The sequence below is a fragment of the Acomys russatus genome, chromosome 17 (genome assembly GCF_903995435.1).
Source record: "Acomys russatus chromosome 17, mAcoRus1.1, whole genome shotgun sequence".
NCBI lineage: Eukaryota > Metazoa > Chordata > Mammalia > Rodentia > Muridae > Acomys > Acomys russatus.
Genome location: NC_067153.1, coordinates 54,347,898 through 54,371,395, shown reverse-complemented (window position 1 = coordinate 54,371,395; position 23,498 = coordinate 54,347,898). Strand labels below are relative to the sequence as shown.

Here is a 23,498-nt window from a genome sequence, read left to right as displayed (position 1 = left end):
TCCATGCCGGCCATGTGCTTCTCTTCCATCTAACCCATGATGATGAGACCTTCTCCTCTCTTCTCCTTGGGTCTCTCTTCTTCCCAAGATTCTCTCTGTCTCTCCAAGCCCGAGAATCTTAGTCACTCCTAGCTCATTCGCCCTGCCCAGGTGTGAAGGCTTTTTTCTTAATTAGCATCAAAATACATCAGACCATCCTCCAACAAATTACCACTCATGTCCTGTGGTTCCTCTGCTGAGCACTCTAAGCATAAATCTCGCTGAAAGTAAAAACACATGGTTGCTAGGCATGCATGATACAGTCTTCTGTAACACAGCACCTGGTACTTCCATTCCATTCCTTCTACCTCATTTTGCTGCAGCTGCTCTGGCTTGCATTGCACCCGTGGTCCTAATTCAGCCCGTGCTCTTGTTGCCTCACCTGCGTGCAATGCCGTCACAAATGCTTGTACCGTTTGCTCCTTCATTTCTTTACTGCCATAGTCAACATCCACTTCTTAGCAAGACCCTTTCTAAAATCTAAATTATTCTGATCCTGGCCTCTTCCTCTCCCTCTCCATTAGTCTGTATCTTTTTAAAAAAAAAAAATATATATATATATATATATATATATATATATTTTATTAATTTATTCATATTACATCTCAATTGTTATCCCATCCCTTGTATCCTCCCATTCCTCCCTCCCTCCTATTTTCCCCTTACTCCCCTCCCCTATGACTGTGACTGAGGGGACTTCCTCCCCCAGTATATGCTCAAAGGGTATCAAGTCTCTTCTTCGTAGCCTGTTATCCTTCCTCTGAGTGCCACCTGTTCTCCCCATCCAGGGGATGTGGTCAAAAATGGGGCACCAGAGTACGTGTGAAAGTCATACCCCACTCTCCATGTATCTTTTAGGTACTCCTCTCATTCATTGTCCCTGTGTCCTGGCAGCTTTTCTTATTCAGCTCCAATGGCCTGGCCTGTGGAATATGCAGTGTCTGCTGAGGAAAGTGCTCATGAGAGGTTTTCTTAATCAATAGTTCACCCAGTATTAAATAGGCAAAGTGAGTCACTGGGTAGCCATTGCCTTCTTTCTGGGAAACACCATGGAAAAGACAGGTATTTACCCATGGTTTCTGCAGTTCCACCAGCAAAAGCCTAAGCTCTCATCGAAGGCTGTTATAACACTCTAATTATGCCCTTCCCGTGTTTACTAATAAGTATTCTTCCTTGCAGTATGAGACAATTACCAGTGTTTTAGAAGCAACTAGAGATACAAATATCATTTTCACATATACATATAAAATTTCATATATATAATTTATATGCAATATAGGTATAATTTCATTGAAATCATAGGTATACACAAAGTCAGTGCATTCCACACAAGATTGCTCGTAGCAGTGTGTTCTGTTTCATTTCCTGTGAGTGTGTTTTAAATCACATTTAATGTATCAAGAGTATAAAACATTCATTTCATCGTGAAGGGATAAATGAAAACAAGACTATGAATATATACTATGGTACCCTCTATTTTAACCATATCAACTAAAAGAAATATACATTCTAAGTTGAATTTTTAACAGATGATTTTTAATTTTTCCCTTTTCTGACATGTGCAATTACCCTCATAGATCAGTGACTCTAAGACGTTAATAATTTATCATGTCTTCATCACGTGCTTAGTTATAATTCACAGAATATTGCGGTTAGTAAATTAAAAAACTGATCTGTCGTACTTCATTCCTTAGCACTGTCCTGTTGCTTAATTTCTAACATAATTTCTGCAGAAATCTATCATAATATTTCTCACATGGTACAAACTTTAATGAGGTCACAATCCAGCGTCCTTATGTTTATAAACTGAAATGACCAGAAGCCATTGTTATTAGGGCCGAGTGAATAAGTGGCTGAGGAGAAAAGTGTCTGCAACCACTTGGAAGTGATGGGCACAGGTTGGTGCTGTTGTCAGGGAGTGAATGCTGCCTCTGGGCAAGCTTTAGCCTTTGTTCTGCTGAACTCTCAGCAGCTGTGTTTTCCTGCCTGATAGTCGAGTAAGGTTAGTTAGACTGTTCTGGGGGAAGGCTCACAGGGTCCCATCCTGACCTTATTACAGGAAATTAGTGCCTGCTGGAGGAAAGAAGAGACCTTTTCTTCAGAGGTGTAGCTCTTCTTAATATGTCTATACTTAGGAAAAACAACTCCTCCTCCATGCTCCTGTAAGTAACCCCAGTTAAACTCGGTTCACCAAGCTAGTCTAGGGCTGAATCCTTTCTTCCATGCGTGTTCTGTGGTGAGGAGCTGCTATTCTCCCCAGGGAAACAACAAATACAAATAATGAGTCACATTAAATTAACGATGGATTAATTAAGCTATCGGTCGTGTTTTATCGTTACTAGAACCCTCAAATGTTCCCATTCCATTCCTCTGTTGTCCGACAAACTCCGTTTACCTGGGAAGTGGTAGGGAGGGTCACAGAGAAGCACCATGCCTTTTCCTTCCTTCACTTTCACTTCTGGCCGCTCCTCAGGAGGAAAAGGGTCCAGATCTGATTTCAAAAGGGAAAAGGGAAATGTTCACTCTGCTCAAGAGAAAGAGATATTTGTTAAGTGTGGCCTTTCAGTAATACGGTGAGATCAGGCAAAGCTGAGAGCTTTGGGAGAGAAACAGGGAACCAGAGAGGCATACGTCCCTTCCTGTGGGCGCTCAGACAAGCAGTGAAAGGACCCTGTCTGGATAATGGGGAAGTGATCAATCCTTGATTCTTTAATTCCGTTTTTTTTTTTTTTTTTTTTTTTTTTCCGTTTCTAAACTCAATTTTTTTTTTCTGTTCATTGTGCTTAAAACTCATATTTTGCTTCATTTGTTAATCCTGAAGTAATTCGATTTTCACAATGATACTTGTTCTGGCTCATTTCTGAATCTCTTTCTCTTCTTTTGTGCTCGACACTCAAACTATAAGACCTACATTTTACTCCTCTTAACACACTGTCTACCTCCGGGACCCCGTGTGCTTTTTCTGTTTTATTATTTTTTTTTTTTCCAGAGCAAATTCTCTCCAGATCCGATGTGCTAACAGCATCTGAATGCCTGTCCTAGCCTCACCTGAAAAAAAAAAAATCTGTTAATCTCTGGTTATAGAACAGAAACTCGATAATTTGTCCCATCTTAAAGTCATTTTCCAGCTCCCATTCTATTGCAGTGACAGAACAGTACAGTACTTTTGTTTTTTAATTTGAATATTTTTGAAAAAGCAACAATTTCAACCCAAGTAAGTACTGATTTTTTTTCTTTATGGTTCATGCGTTTTGTCTACAGACTCCTTTGCCACACTACTTCAAAATTACTGTTTCTTGACCTGTATCACCCTTTCTGGTGACCACTTAGTTTATTTATTTTTGAAACATTCTGTTTAATCCTGTAATGTACTTAGCAAAGACAGAGGTCATCATAACATCACAAATCGGAGATTAATGACCACATCCTGCTCCCCTCTCAATGTAGAGCCGTCCTTTAGAGCAAACTCCAACTTTCATCTTAGCAACTATTTTTAAAAAATGTTTTCCATTATGGGGCCTATAAAAAATGTCTTAATTCAAATATAAAATAATTGACTTACTAAGATACATAATTGATCTCAGCCCAGATAAATTAGCTGCTGAAGAGCCAAATATTTTCAGGGGGGTGGGGGTAGTTTAGGAAAGGTGTGATGTACTCTGTATATCTCAGATATTTTCTTAATAACTAACTCTCACCTCATAGGTGCCTTCACTGAGAATGCTACCATCACTTCACTGATGTTAGGTTGCAGAGAACTGTTCAGGATTCTTCAGAATGTAGTCTCAGTTTCTTTTATGTTATCTTTGGAGGTCTATAATCATTTGCATATGCTGAGCTTTCCACACAAAGCCCACTCTCCTGTACAATGCATTTCTTCTATGGTACATTCTTGTCAGTCGTCTGTTTTCCTGGTTTATTTTTATTCTCTCTCTCTCTCTCTCTCTCTCTCTCTCTCTCTCTCTCTCTCTCTCTCTCTCTCTCTCTCCCCCTCTCTCTCTCCTGAACTCTTTGGGTTGTGTTTACTGATATGTCTTGACAGTCACACAGAACTACTGTATTTAAATTGAAAAATTTCACAAGCGTGTTACTTGTCTCACCATCACCAAACTTGCCCTGTAAATGAGCAGGTAATATGAGACCTTTAAGGAACCACACAGTACCACTACTTTGGTTTGGAATGATAAGGCTGGAGGGTCCATATTCATGGGTCAAAATTTTTTTAATTTTACTTCTGCATATATATATGTGTATGTGCTGTGTGTGTGTGTGTGTGTGTGTGTGTGTGTGTGTGTGTGTGTTTACTTCCTACCCACAGAAGGCAGAAGAGGACGTGGATTCTATGGAGTGGGAGAGTGACAGTTGTGAGCCACTCAATATGGGTGTTGGGAACTGAACTTGGTGTTTCTGGAAGAGTAGTCAGCACACTTAACCGCTGAAATATCTACAGGAGAAGTAATTTTAATGGAAGAGAAAAGCTGAGATAGTTAACCAACACACAATTAAACCCCCCAATTTATATATACTTTTATCAATAACTAACACACACACATAATTTCATTTCACACAAATAAACACACCCTCTTTTAAAAAGTTATGATTACTTACACCCAAAGCTCAGGGTTGCCTCTGTGCTTCTGACCATCCCATAGTTGTTTGATGCCAAGCAGTAGTATATCCCAGCATCTTTCTGTTTGTCAGGGTTGTTGATAACAAGGTTTCCTCCTACCATACTGTATCGATCATTCGTCAGGTCAACATCCCCATTATTCATTCTCCATCTTGAGAAAAACACATTCATGTTACTTTGAATGTCATGAGGCTTGGAGATTCTGCAAGGTTGACATCACTTTGAACTAACTTAAAAACAGTTCCATGTGAGGTGAGATGAGTGAACATGATTCCTGGTCAGCTTCTCTCTCTCTCTCTCTCTCTCTCTCTCTCTCACACACACACACACACACACACATTAAAAGTGTAAGAGAGAAAGGGCAATTAAATCAAGACTATGGCCCTTTCTCTTCCTAGGTTTCGTTTCTCTCTCTCTCTCTCTCTCTCTCTCTCTCCTCATTCTCTCTCTCTGTCTTCTCTGTCTCTCTTGCTCTCCCTCCTCCTCTCTCTTTTTGCTTTCTTCTTCTTCTTCTTCTTCTTCTTCTTCTTCTTCTTCTTCTTCTTCTTCTTCTTCTTCTTCTTCTTCTTCTTCTTCTTCTTCTTCTTCTTCTTCTTCAGTTTTTTGAGACATAATTTCTCTGTGTAGACTTGACTGTCCTGGACTCTCTTTGTAGATCAAGTTGGCTTCGAACTCACAGAGATATGCCTGCTCAGCCTCCCAGAGTGCTGGGATTTGGTGGAGTGCTTCACCACACCCAGCTACTCAGTGGTAATTTGTAATGACCTATAATTCTGAGTGTTTGGAAACATGAATAATAATTTAGCTAAGTTATCGGAATGTAAGCGCTAACTCCTGACACATTCCCTCATCTTAAATGAGGTATCCCAAAAGAAAAATGTATTGTCAAGTTTTATTCCAGAGATTAATTTCATTGTTTATACACGAGCATATTTGACAGCCATATTTTGTTGGGTAGTTAGTTTCACATACACCTAGGTACATTGTATAAAATATCAAGAGCAGATCTCCAGCAGAATTAAACTAAAAACTAAGCAATTTTCCAATAAAACTAAAGGGGGCAGACTATCTGCTCAGCAATTAACACATGTTTACCACTAGGGGGAGATCACATAGTTTAAAATTAATCTATTGGGTCTTAATCCAAGCCACAAATAAACTAGTCGAATCAGATTTTCCTTAACCTGGATTTAGTGTTCAGTGGTGTCTTTTCACATTATTTAGGGGCAACTTTTCTTTATGGCATTTCTCCTTACCGTATACTCTTATGTGTAATGGTGTCAACGGGAAATATTGTGGCTAATATACCACTCTGTGAAGGAAATATGTTGTAAGTAGAAGTCGGCCTTTTCTGAGTGAGTTGGTGAGAAAACTGTATGTAGAAAAGAGTTTGCATTTACGATGATAATAACAAATCATTTCATAATTGTACCATGATGTGGCAGGGTCTATCTCTTAAACCAATGTCCCATCTGTAAAACATCAGGCAAGAGTCCTGACCATAAAATTTAGGGGGGCAGCTGGGGCTACTTTCTGGATGCCAAATACATTCCCGATGCAGGTGAGGATAAAAATGCATTGTTTCAGAAAGTCAGATCACTAGGCCATTCTCAAGTTTTAATCTTTATGGGATAAGAGCTAAGTTTAAAAGCAAGAAGGGAAGACAATGTGTGATCTATCTTTTAGATGCTGCGAGCAAGAGTGCCCCTGCTGAAATCAGAGCAAGTGGCTTGGAGTGATCACAGCTCAGGGTTCCTAGTCAGGCAACTTCAATTGTCTGGATTTCACCTTCCTTAATTGGCTCCAAAGTGTGTTTATTGCTTTGACTCTCTGTGGCTGTGGTTGCTTGGGATGCCATATAATTTTATGCCTTGTTGTGTTTGGGTAAATTCATTGTCTATTTTCAGAAATGTGTATTGAAATCCCTGTGCCTTTAAATGTGTTTGTTTGTTTGTTTTGTTTTGTTTTTTCAGTGCTTGCTTCTTGAAGGTGCCGAAGGAGAAAAGTGTGTCAAGGCTGGTGAGTGGCAACTCAGATTCCTTGTTGTACATCTTACCTCTCCGGATGCCACCGTGAATAATCCATCAGCAGAGAACATTCTATAAATACAAAGCCACTGTGTGAAGGACAAGGTCCATGACAGCTGAGGGCAATGTGGTTTGCTCTGCCCTTCAGTACATTTGAAAAGCTTCCGGCATTCCTTTCTACCACCAAAAGACTCTCTCTCTCCTCTCTTCTTCCTCTTTAAGCTTTTATATTGTGGTCAAGTGCAGACAGCTCTATATCAGGATTAAACACCTACATGGCTCTCCCAGCTCCCTATAGTAATAAATGGACAGTCAAGCCATCTCAAGCTGGGATTTTAGTTTGGCTAAAGCCTGGGGGTGGAGTTGGTGACATATTTGCCAGATTACATTTCATTCATACTGCCTCTGGGTGCAGAAGGACTATAGCCCATGCTGTGTTCCTAGAAACACTGGATACAGCACCTGCTGTTCGGTTGCCTCCAAGCAGTCTGGAGGTTGCTGGTGAGGACAGTATGTGAGGATCTGGATCACTAAAATTGGCTTGAGATTTCCACACGATCTGGAGGCTGTGCTTTAGTCCAGCGTCTGTGCTTAACTTACATGGTCCAGCCAATGTATCTAATTTAGTATTTAGCATCCTTTCCTGTAAAATTCTCTAGATAAATTTCCTCCACAGACTGTCACTGATGCCAGCCCATGCCCATGTACAGAGGCCATTGCAGCAATTATAGCAACCAAATAATTTTTAGAACAAATGTGTTATTTATAATTTATATTGTGCGCCCATGCAAAAAAAAATTGAAGCAATAAAAATAGTTTCAGGATGGCTATCTTATACCTAAATTCATATTTTACTTTTGGAGTAATTTTGTAATTATAGCCAGAGGCAAGAGAAAATGAACACAATTAGAATTAAGTGGTGAGAAGGGGATATTTTCCCTGATAATAACTTTTATATTTATAGAAAGCTATTTTAGAGTAAGAAGAATACCTACTATCAAAAATTAATTATTATTTGCAAGCCTGCAATTCAATCAGGTGATAATTGTCCAACATAGTCACATTTTCCTCTCAATCACTTTTCTTTTTTCATGGAAACACCTCACAAAAGAAATTCAAATTCATTGACATTTAGTTCATTTGCAGTCTTCAAATTGGATTAAGTTATTGGTAAATTTATAAACTCTCTGTAGCACAAAAAAAAATTTATTTCTTACAGATTTTTAATGATAGCGCGAAGCAGTCGCGCAGGAAGGTCGAAAGCGATAGTCATGCACCATTCAGAATGTAGAGATACTGAAGACACATTTTTGTGCTGGGAATACAGCTCACTGGTAGAGTGTTTGCTTCTGCCTCCCATGCCTGAGCATCTGGGTTCAATCCTAGCCCTACAGGAAACTGTCTACATTGTCAGCAGCAGAGGTCTGACGTCACTGGGAAAGGTTAGCACCTTCGGGAATGGCCTATGCAAACTTTTGAATGTAGTTAATATAAAAACATAATCAGTCACTCATAGTTTTCAGTTGTCTATGGCAGTGCATACAAATTAATTTTCTCTTCAACTGTATATATTTAACACTTTCAGATCTGCCTGTATTGTCTCTATTTAAATAAATTCTTACATATATATAAGAAAACTACTATGTACATAGATATCACGTCGTGTTTTCAGTTGTGTGCATGGCAACCTGTGGGTTGATGTTCACGGGCCTTAGCCACTTGTGATACAGATTTCTCTACAGATCTGAGGTCACCTGTACTCTGTAGGCCTCCCCTCCCATCCCCAAAAGAGCAGTGGGGTGCATTACTTGTAAACTGGAAAGGGGCTAGCTCGTGCCCGGCAGTTAAGTGAAACTTTTCCTTCCAGCGACTCTTCTGGGTAAATGGTATTGATCGGTTGCTCTTCAAAAATGGGTCCAAATCCTTTGTCTTCCTCAGAAACTGAAATGAAAACAAAATGATTTTATAGTGTACCACACATGCATACACACACATACACACATGCATACACATACATGCTCCAGGTCTTTGCATGAGCTTTTCTACTTTCTAAACTCATCATCCTACTTTCCCCATTAAGTTTGCATATTTGTGACCTAGATATGGTGTTAATTCTTTTAAAGGGCTGTCTCCCATCCTTTCTGTTTTCAATGAGTCCCTTTGTGGCTCTGCAGCTCCCTATTTGGGCTGTAGGAATTAATATGGCTGCTTTGATTTCTGATGAGACTTTCTGTCTCACCACTCTGACAGGGCTTAAAGACAGGTGATATCTTTAACCACTGCACCTCGCTAGAGAGCTTAGAAGTCTAGAACCTGGAGTTGCTTAAGATTTTAGGAGATGGGAACTAAGTGATAAATGACTTCCTGAATGCTCTGGGGATTCATGTGGCCAGGATGCATACTCAGCATCATTTGGAAGAGCATATACACAGATTGTGAGAATGGGGGTTGATGAACTGGTTTGAAACCCATCACAAGTACCCAGTTTAGGAATCAATTTTCATGTAAGTCTATCCTCTATGGAAAGAAGAGCAAATGACACCATAGGCAATGTTGAAGAGGCGGGAATCACTCACATGTCATTAACATGGCAGAAACTGCAAACACTACCTAAGAGCCATATGCTCCAAATGAATTAGTAGTAAGCCATGTGCCTAGAAAGGAGGGAATTCTTCCCTGAGGTCACTGGGATGGCTTAGATAGATGATAACCAGGGTTCATGCCCCCAGCCTGTGTTGCTATTGTTTTGTATTTGCTTCTGATTTTTCTTTCTTTAAGACAGTCTCATGTAGCTCAAGTTGACAGCATATTCCACATTTTCCTGTCTCTACCTCCCAGATGTTGGGATTAAAGGCATGTACCATCATGTCAGAATTCTCTAGCTTACTGTTTCCCTTTCATTTAAAGTATATTTTTCATACAATATATATTTATTACAATAGTCCCTCCTTCTCCCAGTTTCTCCCAATGCTCTCCCATCCAGATCCACACCCTTTTCTGTCTCTCTTTAGAAAACAAACAAATATCTAAGAAATAATAATAAAATAAAAACAATAAGATAAAAACAAATTGGCACAATACAAAGAAAAATGAAGAGAAGAAAAAGAGCCAAAGAAAAAGCACACGAAACACAAATAAACTCAAACACACACACATGCTCCCACTCAGGAATCCCTAAACACACACAAAAAGAAACATGCTATAATATGTTCACAGAGGTCCTTAAAGTAAAACTAATTAAATAATCAATCAATTAATAATAATAAATAAAAGGATAAAAAAAAGAACGTCCCGACTCAGTATTATAAGACAAAGGTCTCTAAAGATGCCATTGAGTTCTTTTTTTTTTTTTTTTTTTTGGCTACCTACTTCTGGGCATGGGACCTGCCTTGAGAGTAATTTGTTTCCCTAGTAAGACTCATTTGGGGAAAACTTATTTTCCATTTTCATTTGGTTTTCAGTTGGAGATGACGTCTGGGTTAGGCATGGAAGCTTGGGTCCAGCTCTTTCACGTCTAGAACCTCACCTGCTGCACGTCCTAGGCATGCTATGCTGCCTCAGGCTTTTTGAGTTTATATGTTTGTTCCCTGATCTGTGTTTAGACAGCTTTGTTTCCTTGGCGTCTTCCATCCCCAGTGATTCTAACACTCTGCCTCCTCCTCTGAATAGTTGTTTGAGCCTCAGAGGAAAGGGTTTTCATGGAGATGTCCCATTTAGCATTGAGTGCCCCAAGGTCTCTCACTCTCTACATATTGTATGGCTGTGGATCTCTGTATTTTTTCCCATCCACTGCAGGAAGAAGCTTCTCTGACGATGGCTGAGCAAGGCACCAATCTATGAGTATGGCCGAATGTTGCAAGGAGCCGCTTCATTGCTATGGTCCTTTAGTATTTGGTTTTCCCCTAGGTCCCTGGGTGATCTAGTCTCACTTCGCTCTTGGCTACCCCAAGTAGTGTTGATAGCAGTTTCTTTTCACGGAGTGGGCCTTAGGTTCAATCAGATATTGATTTGTTATGACTCCCACAAGCTTGCTTCAGTATTGTACCAGTGTATCATGTGGGCAGCTTACCATTGTAGACTGAAGGGTTTGCAGCTGGGTTTGTGTTTATGTTTCCCCTTTGGTAGCATACAGATTACCTTCTAGCATCATGAACATTGGTCTGTAGGGGAAATGGCTTTAGATAGACACCAGCTCCATAGCTCTGTGTCCAGTGAGTTGCGTAGGTCCTGTCTTCAGTAATAGGACATTACAGTCAGTTTGTAGACAACAACCAACAGCCTTGGCAGTAGCCTGGGTTGTTTGGGAGGTTCCATTCTTGCTCCTTGGGCGAGCAACTTGATTGGATGTAACCCATCCCCAGTACTAGAGGCTTCATTTGTTGACAAGAAATGTTCAGTGGGGGCTCTAACCTTGCTTCTTTAATACACGGTTTAACTCAAGTAGCTCATTGGTGTTTATCTTCTCTAATGTCACCCTATAAGATCCAGTCTGAAAAAAATTCACCCACTAACAGTGGTAAGGCTCTTAGCTTTTGTGAGGTGTTGGCAACTTTATATACATACGAGGAAGAGTTTATGTAAATATTAAAGAGGTTGTGATTAAAATTTTATAGATCAATCAGAAAAATATCATTACTGTATTTTTCTTCTCAATGGCAATATTTGGTACAAATGATATGTGTACATTTTCTAACACTCCATTAGGTTCTAACTTCTGTAGAGACACAGTATAAAATCTTAGTAGAATAAAATAATGAAGCTAAATAAAGTTTCAATGAAAAAAAAATCACATTTAAAATATTTCAGTTTTCTCATTTCCAGGATAGGTCTATACTGTTTAATGAACATATGATGCCTATATTTCTAGAATTCTATGCCCCTAATAAGACACTGGATTCCCTGTGGGGCTTTAGAATGATTCTGAGCATGTTACTTGGGAACCGAAACTCATCCTTAGGAACAGTAGTTACTGTATCAAGTCTTTGCCTTACATTATTGTGCTCAGCAAGAACCTAATTCATCACCCAATATGGTCACTTCATGGTCCCCTAATTCAGTAGATGCACTCAGATGCAGAGAAAGAAGATGCTCCTGGGAGGGCACAGCATGAGACCCAGCAGAGGACCCATTAAGGCAGCTTTATACTCAGCTTTCATAGAAGAATGACTGTGTCTTGCTGCTTTAGCAACGGGAAGCTGCAGGCAACAGTTTGATGTTTTGGAAATTTCATTGAGTTAAAAAAGAGGGAGGAAAGCACAAAGTTGGCAAAAACATCTCAGGCTTTTGAAGACTTAATTAACATGTTTTTTTAAATCTGAATTTTCTTAATACAAACTCATTTCAACAAAACTTGCATTCTCCGGTATATAAGGTAGCTATCCTAACTCTACTAAAGAAGTGATTACTTTATCAACTTTGGTTAAAAATACTGCCAGGCAGTGGTGGTGCATGCCTTTAATCTCAGCACATAAGAGGCAGAGGCAGGTGGATTGCAGTGAGTTCGAGGCCAACTTGGTCTACAAAGCAAGTTCAGGACAGTCAAGGATACACAGAGAAACCCTATCTCAAAAAACAAAAAACAAAAAATATTGATAAGAGACAAAAATAGATTGCACATGCATATTTGAAGTAAAATTTGCAGATGTAAGACAATTCAATGCTACTGATGCTCCCTGAACAATCATTCTGTGGCATGAGCTAAAATAGGGGCCTCACACTTTCTCCACGTGGACATAGTCCTCTGCAATCTTGCTATTTTGCTTTATTTCTAGAAATTGAGTGTAAGATTGCAGTTTGTGCTTGAGAGTTATTTTTAGTCATTTTCATATCTGTCTCGAAACAGCTTCCATTTTTTCCCATTCTGAAATATGCCATCTCAATCTGTTATTAAACAGAATTTTGCATAAGTACGTTGCCAGATGAGTCTAAGAAAAAAAAAATCTATTAGGAAATAAAGCAATGGAATCAAATTCCGCAGAGTCTATTATTAGAATCCATATGATAGTTACAGTATTCCTCATTATAGAGCTGAGAGTGATGCGGGTTCTCTTGAAATACAGAGAACGACCTACGTGAAGCAAAAATTATGTTGCTTAGCACACACTTCTAGATAGCATCCGTCCTTTCTTCACTGATAGAATTGAGATGTTGAGAACTTGGGTCCCGGAGTACCACCATTACTTAGAGTGACTGGAACAAAGTAACTTTGTACTCACCTGCCATCCCTAACAAGGCAATGCCAAGAGTCCCTCCCAGCAGGTGTGCTTAAATCCAGTTTTTAAAGGGGGATGGGGTGGGGGAGGGGGAGAGGTGAGGATTGGATTAGCAAATCAGGTTGTGTAGATTTAATTCTCTGTTTGACTTTATCTCACAGGAAGAGTCCATCTTGTCTTTGTAGCCCTTTTGGACTCTGAGCCATTTCTTAAACTTATAGATATGGCTTGGAATAGTCCCAGGCTACTTTGTATATGACTGGACCCCAAACGTATAGTATATTGTAGTTGCAGAGGACCCAGACCACCTTGGGCCATGGCGTTTCTTTCAGAGGAATCTGGGAAAGACTCCCTTGTTTTCTAAAGAGGTCAACAAAAGAGAAATGCCCCTCTTCCCTTAGAATACCCTCCTGTCCGTATGTGACAGGCTTGCTGTGCAGTGCAGGAAAAGCCGGAGAGCGGCTTGCTGCATTAACCACCTGTACATCAAGGGTGCCAAAGAGACAGCTGTTGACTGCTGGTGTTACAGCTTGCTATATTCAAAGGGTAAGATAGATCAAGGGACTGTAAAAGGGCAAGTATAGGTCAAGGCATTTTTGTTATAATGTTGTCAAGAACATGAAATACATAGGATATTAAGTATAGAGTTTGAAAAAATGACAGGCGCAGCAGCAGCATTTATTATTATTGTTGTTGTTGTTGTTTTGTTGAGACATGGTCTCTCTCTATGTTGTCATGGGTGTCTTAAAACTCGCTATGTAGACCAGGCTTATCTTGGAGATCCACCTGCTTCTGCCTCCCGCCAAATGCTAGAATAAAAAGGCATGTGTCACAATTCCCCAAGAATACGGAATGTATGTGTGTTGATAGTGATAGCCATCAAGAGGGAGAGGTTGACAATGGAGAGAGAAGGGGCATTTTCTGTGGCAATGCGTTAAATGGACAATGTGAGACAGGTCTACTGCACACCAGCAGAGCAAGCGTGGCGAGTCCTACAAACGGCCGCAGAGCACGGGAGTGCAGAAATGAGCCGTGAGCACCAAACATAGACCAGAGCCCGTGCAACTGTCTTCTCATCATTTCTAATCTCCCTACGTAAGAGGAATCAAACCCAACACCTAAAAGTCAGAATGCACAAGTGTCTTAGAGGTTCAGGAGTGTGGTGTCCTGTGACATAGGGAAATGCAGTGTCTGCTGAGCTATCTCAGCACTCCACTGGAAGGGAAGAGTCACAGGTTTAAATTGAACGTAGCTGAGGGGAGGGAGTCCTTAGTGATTATAAAAACTGGATGCTAACTGAGCTTGGGAGCGTATGTATGTATTATGTCTCTCCTCAGAGTTTCACTTTACAAAGGGGCGGCTGTGGCATGCTCAGAGGGAAGGTTATGTGAAGAGCCACGGGGAGAATCATGAGCCACTGGAAGCACAGTTGGAATTATGCCTTCACAATCAGAGGAGCACAGGGCACTACTGCAAGCTGAAAGAGGCAAGGGGTCTAGAGGTTCCCAGGGTTCCCACAGTTATACTAACACCTTGAGTTTTGGGTTCTATTTTCTAGAGCTGTGAAAAAAATAAGTTTGTGCTCTTAATCATTCAATTAGAGGTGTTTTATTATGTCACTGCAAAGAAACGCCGGCACTGCAATTAAAAATAAGCCATTACGCTTTAATTCTGCCTCAGGGTTGCCAGTGGTTTATTTGACAATAAAGTACTTTCTAATGAAATTCCTGCTAATAACCTATAGAAATTGCAAGTGTTTGTTCTTTAAAAACAACAACAACAACAACAACAAAACCTTTTACCAGTCATCTTGTTTATTTAGAATTTGCACCACTTCTAAACATTGAAATACTTCAGGGTTTCTTATCTACAACTTCCATCATTAAACACACCTCGAATTATCAAATAATTCCCTTAAAGCGTACTTCATTTTTTTTCTTAAGGGATCTTTATCTTTTCATATTCCCTAGTTCAGATAAAGTTCTTGAAGTCTAGGCAGCTATGCTAGTGATCTTTATAAAAATCTACATGTATTGATTCTCAGCTTTCAAAGTGGGAGGAGAAAGGCCTTTGATGGAATTCAGACTAAGAATTTCTAGTGCTTCTGTTTTTTAAGCCTACAAGCGGGCACGTTTCTCCGTCCAAATGGCCTAATTTGGATCTGGCATGGACGTCCTCACACTCCACCCTGGCCCTTCATTCAGTCATTTGCAATGGTGGAAGTAGGTGAGCTGTTTACCAGTCACGATGCCAGCTGCATTTGCTGTCTTTGTTGTGAGATTCTTGCAGTAAGAAACCCTGTGACTTTTACATATTGAAGCTCATAGAGATTGACTAATTTATGCAAAACTGCAAGCTTGGCCAGAGAGTGCCAGCTGGAGAGGCAGATCCAGAGTTGGTCTTCTTCATTGCCTCTCCTTCAGAGACACCAGTAATCCCAGGTCTCTGTCCTAGCAGGATCGGTTGTTACATTCAATACACCTCAAACAGGAACCTTTATAACATCTGTCTGCTCCTAACTGCACTGAATCTTAAGGCTCCAAATGCACTAATTTGAGTTTTCTCTCTTGAAGCAAACAAGAAGCTTGCAAAGATGTTCAGGTACCCTAATCTTTAAAATACCAATCCAAATTTCACAGAATTGCATTGTTAACAAAGCATTTAAGACAAATGGAGATCGCACTGAACAGTTTCATCTGCCCAAACATGACTGTTATTTGTGTATGTGTGTGTGCTTGTGTGTGTGTCTGTGTGTGTGTGTGTGTGATGTCTTTGAACAATAAAAAAATAAATAAATAAAGTTGTTTTAGGACCACAGAAGATTTCTAAGTACCCAACAATAATAATTTGCCTTCAAGTTTAGCACAATCATAGCTTAAAACAAAAATCAAATATAATTATACAAAAATAAATCATTTAAAACTTACCACCATGACCAAATCTTCTGTGCCACGTGAACTCTGAAAAAAACAAAAGAAAGAAAAGCATTTTTACTGCCAGTCATTCTTTTCAGGTATGTTTTTAAACATGGGCAAAGGGGCAATGAAATGGTAGAACATGCTCTTCATACATAAGACTGACATATCACTATACCTGTGAAAATAATTTTTCTTGTTTTTATATTATGTAGTGGTAATGCTAATATTTGAAAATCATAGAATTAGTAAAATTTGGGAAATTAATTAAACACTTTATTTCATTTATAATAACATGTTAATAACCATATAAAATTTATATGTATTACATACATATTATGCATGCAGTTATACATGTGCATGTGTGTATGCATATCATTATTGTGGCTGTGTGTTTACCATTGTCATTAAATTCTGAAGCACTAACTGAGGCAGGATAGGAAGAGGGAGAATAGGATAAAGGAAGGGAAAAAAAAAATCCCTCACCTTGGCCTGTAGGAGTGAAGAATTTCAATAGAACTAGCATTTGCTCAAGGCCTTTGCCCATCCCAGGTGTAAATCCAGATTTCTAGGGGTATCCCTTGGGCCCCTCTTTGTCCTAAGGGAGTGGTTCCTGAATCTTGTCAAATTATATATGTTTTAAACTTTTATTCTTCTCTCATACATTATATCCAGACCATAGTTTCCTCTCCCTCCACTGCTCCCCTCCCCATGCCTCTCCTCTCCCCCAGATCAACTTTTGTGCTGTTTTACCCCACCCCACCCCATTTACCCCCCAAAGAAAAGAAAACCAGTCAGAGATCTCCTCTGAACAAGGCCTAACAAGATACAATAAGACTGGGCACAAACCCTAATATCACAGCTGGATGTTGCCTCCCTGTAAGAGGAAAAAGTCCTCAAAACAGGCAAAAGAGACAGAGACACCTCCCACTCCCATTGTTGGGGGTCCCCCAAAGCACCGCACTATGCAACCATAAGGCCTATGCAGAGGATCCAGCTCAGATCCATTCAGGGTTTGTGTTTGTTGATTCAGTGTCTGTGAAGAGAAAATTGGGAATTAATCTACAAGAGCCAGCTATACCACTCTTGGGCATATACCCAAAGGGTACTGCATCCTACCACAAGGCCACTTGCTCAACTATGTTCATACAACTTTTATTCATAATAGCCAGAAATGGGAAGCAACCTAGATGTCCCTCAACCTAAGAATGGATAAAGAAACTGTGATACATTTACACAATGGAATCCTACTCAGCTTTCTAAAACAAGGGAAGCATGAAATTTGCTGGCCAATGGATAGAACTAGAAAAGATCATCCTGAGTGAGGTAACCCAGACCCAGGAAGGCAAACATGGTATATAAGTGGATATTAGCTGTTAAGTAAAGGACAGTCATGCTACAATCCACAGACCCAGAGAGGTTAAATAACAAGGAGGGCTCAAGAGGGGGAAATGTATGAGTTTCTTTGGGAATGGCAAATCAGATATATTTAAGGGTGGAATGAGGACAGGAGGGAATGGGAGCAGGAGGGAGCAGGCAGGGGGTGGAAGAAATGGAGGGGGAGATTACTAGGGGAGCTGACTGGGATTAGGGGCAATTTGGGGGGTGATATAGAAACCTAGTGCAGTGGAAACTCTATAAAATCTATGACAGCGACCCTAGCAAAGTCTCCTGGTAATGGGGCTATGAAGCCTGAACTGGCCATCTTCTATAACTAGCAAGGCTCCTAGCATTGGAACTGGAACATTATCCAAGCCACACATCTGCAACTTACTATATGTCTTGCCTACAAGACATGCTGGGGCAATGGTTGTCTAGAACTTGTGAGAACGCCAGACCCATGACTGGTCCAAATTGTGACCCATACCAGTAGAGGTGGTCTAAGCCTGGTACTGCCTGTACAACCAGGAGCCAGAGGCAGGGCAGTCCAGAGACAGAATAGAACCAAACATGATGGGAAAAAAATCAATGAAATGATTCTTAATGACATTCTGCTATACTCATAGATTGGTGCCTAGTGTAATTGTCATCAGAGAAGAGTTATCCAGTAACTGATGGGAGCAGATGCAGAGACTCACATTCAAACACTAGGCGGAGCCAGGAAAATTCGACAGAAGAGGAGGCCACAGAAGACGAGGAGGAAGAATTGTAGAAGCCAAACGGGTGGAGGGCCAAGAGATCATAGCCCATGAGAACACAGCCCATAGAATCAACTAAGTGGGTCCCTCAAACTATCTTCTTGTCCAAGGCACATCTAGATCCAGCCCCTATTCTTCCACAACAAATAAAGAGAGAGGAAACAGTTTGTTTTTCTCAGACACCTTTCAAGTAACTTAAGAGTCACCAACATGACGCATATGTTTCCCATTAAGATACTTGTGACCGGTCTGTGAGAACCCTACACAAATGCTCAACGTTGTAACTCAATTTTTCCTAAGCTCCTTTCCTTGTCTTTCTAATAAACCACAGCTCTGCTCTATAAGGGGCGTTTCTTGAAATTATCTTTGGCTTCAAATCCAAGGATCAGGTTTTACTCAAGTGTAGGTCCCTGAAAGCCTGATGGAAAGCTTCAGGCTGCTGCAGGCAAAGCACAGTGCTGTGACTCCATCTCTCCCACTACAGACACTGATGAAATTATTCTCACCAAATTCTGGAGTAAGCATCGTGAAAAATCGCTGTCTCCTCAAAACGTACAACTTTTACTTCCTTAAAAATGAATAATAGCCCTATCGTACTATGATCCCAGCACTTAGGAGGATAAAACAGGAGTATCAGTAGTTCAAAGTCGTCCTTTGCCACCTCATCAATTCCGTGGCAGCCTGGGCTACAAGAGGCCCTGTGTCAGACAGACAAATAAGTGAAATAAGTAAATAGTAAATGCAATAGAGACGTCTTTGGGTCCATCCCTAAAGAGACCAGGAGAGCCTGCATGAAATAATTGGCTGTAGGTTTTCTCAGCTGAACAGCAACTCAACAAGTGCTCAGTGAGTGAAGGTGACTGAGCTGGGGTTTGAGAGATAATAATTGTTGGGAACATGCAACTGCCAGCAAAAATATGTGCCTATGCTTGTGAGAAATATCTCTGAATTTTCATCTTTGCTCTGAAAGGGAGAAGTATGATCTTTGTGCTGAAAGCTTAAAACTGCTATGCTATCCTTTATAGATATATCATAGACATATAGATAGATGTACAGACATCATAGAGTATATGGAAACCATTTTCCTAGAATTAAACAAGCAAGAGTGAGACTTATCAGATTCAGTATTGTGCTGAATACTTATAATGGCAATTGTTTATTAATTTCAAAGCGTGGTGTGAATCAGTTATTGAATAGCTATACCAACTCAAGCTAATGCTCACAGGTGAGGAAGTTGTGTTAAGGACAAAAGGGACACCATTAAAGTGTTCTTTTGGAGTTTCTTACTACACTTTACCATTGTTAAAGATACTGAATTTTGTTCAATTTTAGGCAGGTGGTAGAAATGCCACCCGTCTCTCCCAATTCTACACTAAATGGTGTTATGTTGTTTTATGTTATGTTAAACAATCCTGTGACATACCAAAGGTTTCTTTTATCAGAAGTTCAAAATACATAAGTTTACGAACATTTTACTACTACAGATAGTAGACTAGAACTTACAAATTTTTAATTTATTATAACTGAAAATAAAAATAGAAACAAGGCCAATCTTAACATATAAAATGTATTTACTGATATAACCAGACCCAGAGGTCAAGAGAAAATATTATTTCTAAATTCACATGAAAGATTTCACAATAAAGAGGCATATAGATTATATTTATAAAACATATGGAGAATACATGAAGAAATCTTTTCCTTACCTCCTAGACAGGATGTTAAGGAGATTAGCAGAAGATGACTAACCAGCAATGCCATTTTCACCTTCTGTTGTGTAGATGGTTCAACTTCCAGAAATAAGGAAAGCTTTATGGCAGTTGAGTTCTGTGAAACACCTGCATGGAGAAAAGGTGGAAAAATAGGTTATTAGATAATAAAAGAAGGAAAGACAAGATAAGAAAGAACTAGACATGAGAAAAAAGAAGGTGGACAGTAGTATAATGGGGACAAGAGAGAAGGATAAACGTCCACCATTTGGGGATAGTGACTTATTAACTACGTTTTGTTTTATTTTTCTGATTTTAACACAAGGCTTTGGCTGGCCTACCAGCATGCTCATGTTGGTCAAGATGAGCCACTCTGATGACAGATAACAAGGTTTCTTTCCTTCTTTAGCACAAAATACACTAACCACCTACTAAAACTTCTGTATTGTCAATATTTTAATAGCAATTATTTTAGTGGATTAAATATAGTTGAGAAACAGATACATCAATTTAAATATAATCTTATATGTGAGGCCCTTGGCACCTGAGGTCACAGAAATAAGAAAACCTTGGTGAGAACTTTAAAAACTTGAAAGATATAGCAAGGCAGCCTTTGGTGTTTTGTAGAAAACATTTGCCATAAATGGCCAGTGCTTTTGTCTGTCTGCCTGCCTGCCTGTCTAAGCAGGGTCTTGCTGCACAGCTAAGACAAGATTCAATGTACCCAGCCATCCCTTGTCATTGCTCTTGCCCTTCTGTTCTGGTTTTTTTTTTTTTCCCCTCTCATTGGACAATATCTCTAGCCATGTCTGTCAGCATAGGTCAAGATAAGCTTGGTGTGGTCAAATTTGTAAAAGTTGGAGAATACTTCTTTTAAACCAAGAAGAAAAAGTTCCATAGACTAACCTGCAGAGTCACTCATCATCTAGTTAAAATATTCTGCTTTCATGGGTTTGAAAATAACCTAACGGTCTTATAGTTACACTGCTAAGATTTCACCCAGCCCTTTGGAATTACCTTGTGGCAGTGTGGGTCACATAACTAATGTTCCATCATCTTTGCAGTGAAATGTCTCTGCATATGCAACATACATAAAAAATCAAAAGCAGGGCAGAAGTACCTGCTACTAAGAAACTCTCTACTCAGTTGCAAATCAGACATATACTTGATTCTATCTCAGATAATGGGAGAAAATGGTTGTCAGTATTGAAAGCATTGTTACCGTAGCACTGTGGCAATGTGAGCAGAATGTGAAGACAGAGGTTCTGCAGCTTTAGCCTAAGATGTAAGATTTATTAACTATAATTCAACCATTTGTACCAAACTCCTGGAAAACAGCGAATCCTAGAGCACTACAGGGATACCCAGAACTTGAGAGGATATATCATGCTTTCAAAAATTTACAAATAGTGATATAATGTGTTTGACAGAAAGAAAGACAATGAAGGGCCATTGCAGTCAACACCTCAGGGCATCATCGAGACACATGAATATCTCTCTCAGCTACCCTATTGCCCAGGGTCTGGTCCTGATCCATGCCGTGTAAGATTCTGCTCATGTAGCAATGGATGCCTCCTGTGTCAGAGACTCCTTCTGAGACATACGAATCCCCACAAGTTGACAAGCCAACATCTCCTGACACAAATAGCTTTATGAATGGTTAGTAAGCTCCTGACAAGTGTCCTGGTTAATGGCTGATAGTGTCAGTCTGAAGGAGACAAGAGTCATTTCGTTTATTCAGACAAGCGTAAACGCCTCCTTCAGAAAGGACAAAAATCCTGCTTTACAACCAAAAGAGTAGCAGCCGGAAGCCGGAAAGTGAGAGGAAATATGATTGACTTGGAGACTTGAGGAAGGAGCTGGGGAGATGGCTCAGTGGTTAAGAGCACTAAGTGTTCTTCCAGAGGACCTGGGTTCAATTCCCATCACCCACATAGCAGCTTACAACTATTTGTAGCTCTAGTTCCAGGGGACCCAACACCTTTACACAGACGTATGTTCAGGCAAAATATTAGTGCACATAAAATTAAAATAAAGAAAAGAAAAATGGGAAGGGAAAATACAGAATGGGAGCAAATAGCTATGATGAGACATGTACTAGACTCGCAAGGCCCCTTCTTTTACGCAGTTGCTTGAATGTTAATCCCGTTTTGTGTGTTCTCTCAGAAAGACCAACTACCCTTCTCTGACTCCTCCAAAAGCTTTGACTTCTCCTTCCTCTCCCTGCCATCTCCTTCCACAAGGGAGCTGCCAAATTTTGTGGATCTACATGAACATGACTGATATTAGTAATTTGTTCTCGAAGAGTTTGTATGTCCTGAATAAGATCATGATACTTCCAAATTCCTAATAAATGATTCCTAATAAAAGATTCCAATTCATAGTTTTATTATAAGGAAGAGGTATAATACACACACATATTTAAATCTTGCATGGCATCAGGTAGATAACCGAACCTTGATATTTTCTACTTCCTCCCCAAGTGCCAAAATATGTGCTCTAAGCCTAGCAATGTTCTCACTCGTGTCTGTAGTGGTAAGTTTGAGTTGTCAACCTCACACAATCAAGCATAACCTGCAAAGGGTCTCAGTGAGAGAGTGCCTTAATCAGGTTGGCCTGCAGGCGAGGGGTTGTCTGGTTTGTGTTAGGTGAAGTGGGAAACCTTGTCTACTCTGTGCAGCACTATACCCTGGGATTGTGTCCTGGGTTATAGAAATGTAAAGAGAATGAGTAAAGGTGCTCTTTCATTTCTCTCTGCTCTTGACAGGGACGTGGTATGAACAGCCGTTTCAAGTTCTTGTTGCCTTGGCTCCTGCTGTGATGGACGGTCACCTGGAATTGTGAGCTAAAACGGTCATCTTAGCCTCTAAGGTTTCTGTGTGTGTGTGTGTGTGTGTGTGTGTGTGTGTGTGTGTGTGTGTGTGTGCGCGCACATATATATGTGCATGTATGTGTTTGTGTGCTTGCATGTGAGTGTGTGTGCACGTGTTTATTTTATCAGAGCAACAGAAGAAAGACTAAAATGTCTTTTGAAGCAGCAGAATTTGAGATTATTGGCTTTATGGCCACAATAATGTGGTAATGGAATCCCCATCTGTTGTTGCCAAGACATATGTAATCCCGAAAGTGTGTTCAAGGGAGATAGTTGAGATGTACAGACCAAAAACAAATGATGAGGCCCGTGAAGATTCCATCTAAGTCCTAAGATGTTTTTCAAACACAAACCATTGTGTAACTGTTCATTTGAAGTTCTAAGTCTTGAAATAATAAAATCTTCCTTACAAATGTACCTAATATGGCTACAAATTTAAAATTCACGCCTTTACTTTAACAGAAAACCTACTGAAGGAAAAGAATCGCAAGTTTATGGTATGCTAAATGTACTTCTTACGATAAAGGCACATTATATAGAAAAAATTTAAGTTTCCCTTTAAGTCTACTGTTTGAATTCTTTTGTCAAGATCAAGAACCCACAAAGGGAACCTGGCATTCCATGTGACAAATGCATAGTAAAAATCTCCCGTGAGATTTGAGCACCAGCTTCTCTTCCAGAGGATCCTGGTTCTGTTCCTGACATCTACACGGCAGCTCCCAGCCATGTATAAACTTCAGTCCCAGCAGGTCTAACATCCTCTTCTAGCCTCCATGGGCACTGCACACACTTAGTGCAAAGACACAAGTAGGTTAAACAGCCCATACACATAAATTAAATGTAAAAAAAATCTTCAAAAATATTTTAAGATAAAATAAAGTATAAAGTGCTAATTAAAATCGATCATGAAAACAACTTTGAAAGAAAAATACTCATGCTACAGTGCTCAGCATAAT

The 23,498-nt window shown here is 39.9% G+C and overlaps 1 protein-coding gene across 1 annotated transcript in view; it reads right to left on the bottom strand.

Moving 5' to 3' along the window:
• Cntn1 (contactin 1) overlaps positions 1–20,592 on the bottom strand; it is a 137,949-nt gene extending 117,357 nt beyond the window's left edge. The window contains exons 1-8 of the mRNA XM_051159379.1: positions 20,577–20,592; positions 19,668–19,799; positions 15,836–15,868; positions 13,878–14,026; positions 13,315–13,441; positions 8,505–8,649; positions 4,648–4,820; positions 2,435–2,530 (exon numbers count right to left, since the gene is read on the bottom strand). Of these exons, the coding sequence (XP_051015336.1) occupies positions 2,435–2,530; positions 4,648–4,820; positions 8,505–8,649; positions 13,315–13,441; positions 13,878–14,026; positions 15,836–15,868; positions 19,668–19,799; positions 20,577–20,592 (871 nt within the window). The remainder of the gene's footprint in view (positions 1–2,434; positions 2,531–4,647; positions 4,821–8,504; positions 8,650–13,314; positions 13,442–13,877; positions 14,027–15,835; positions 15,869–19,667; positions 19,800–20,576) is intronic.
• Positions 20,593–23,498: the final 2,906 nt, after the last annotated feature.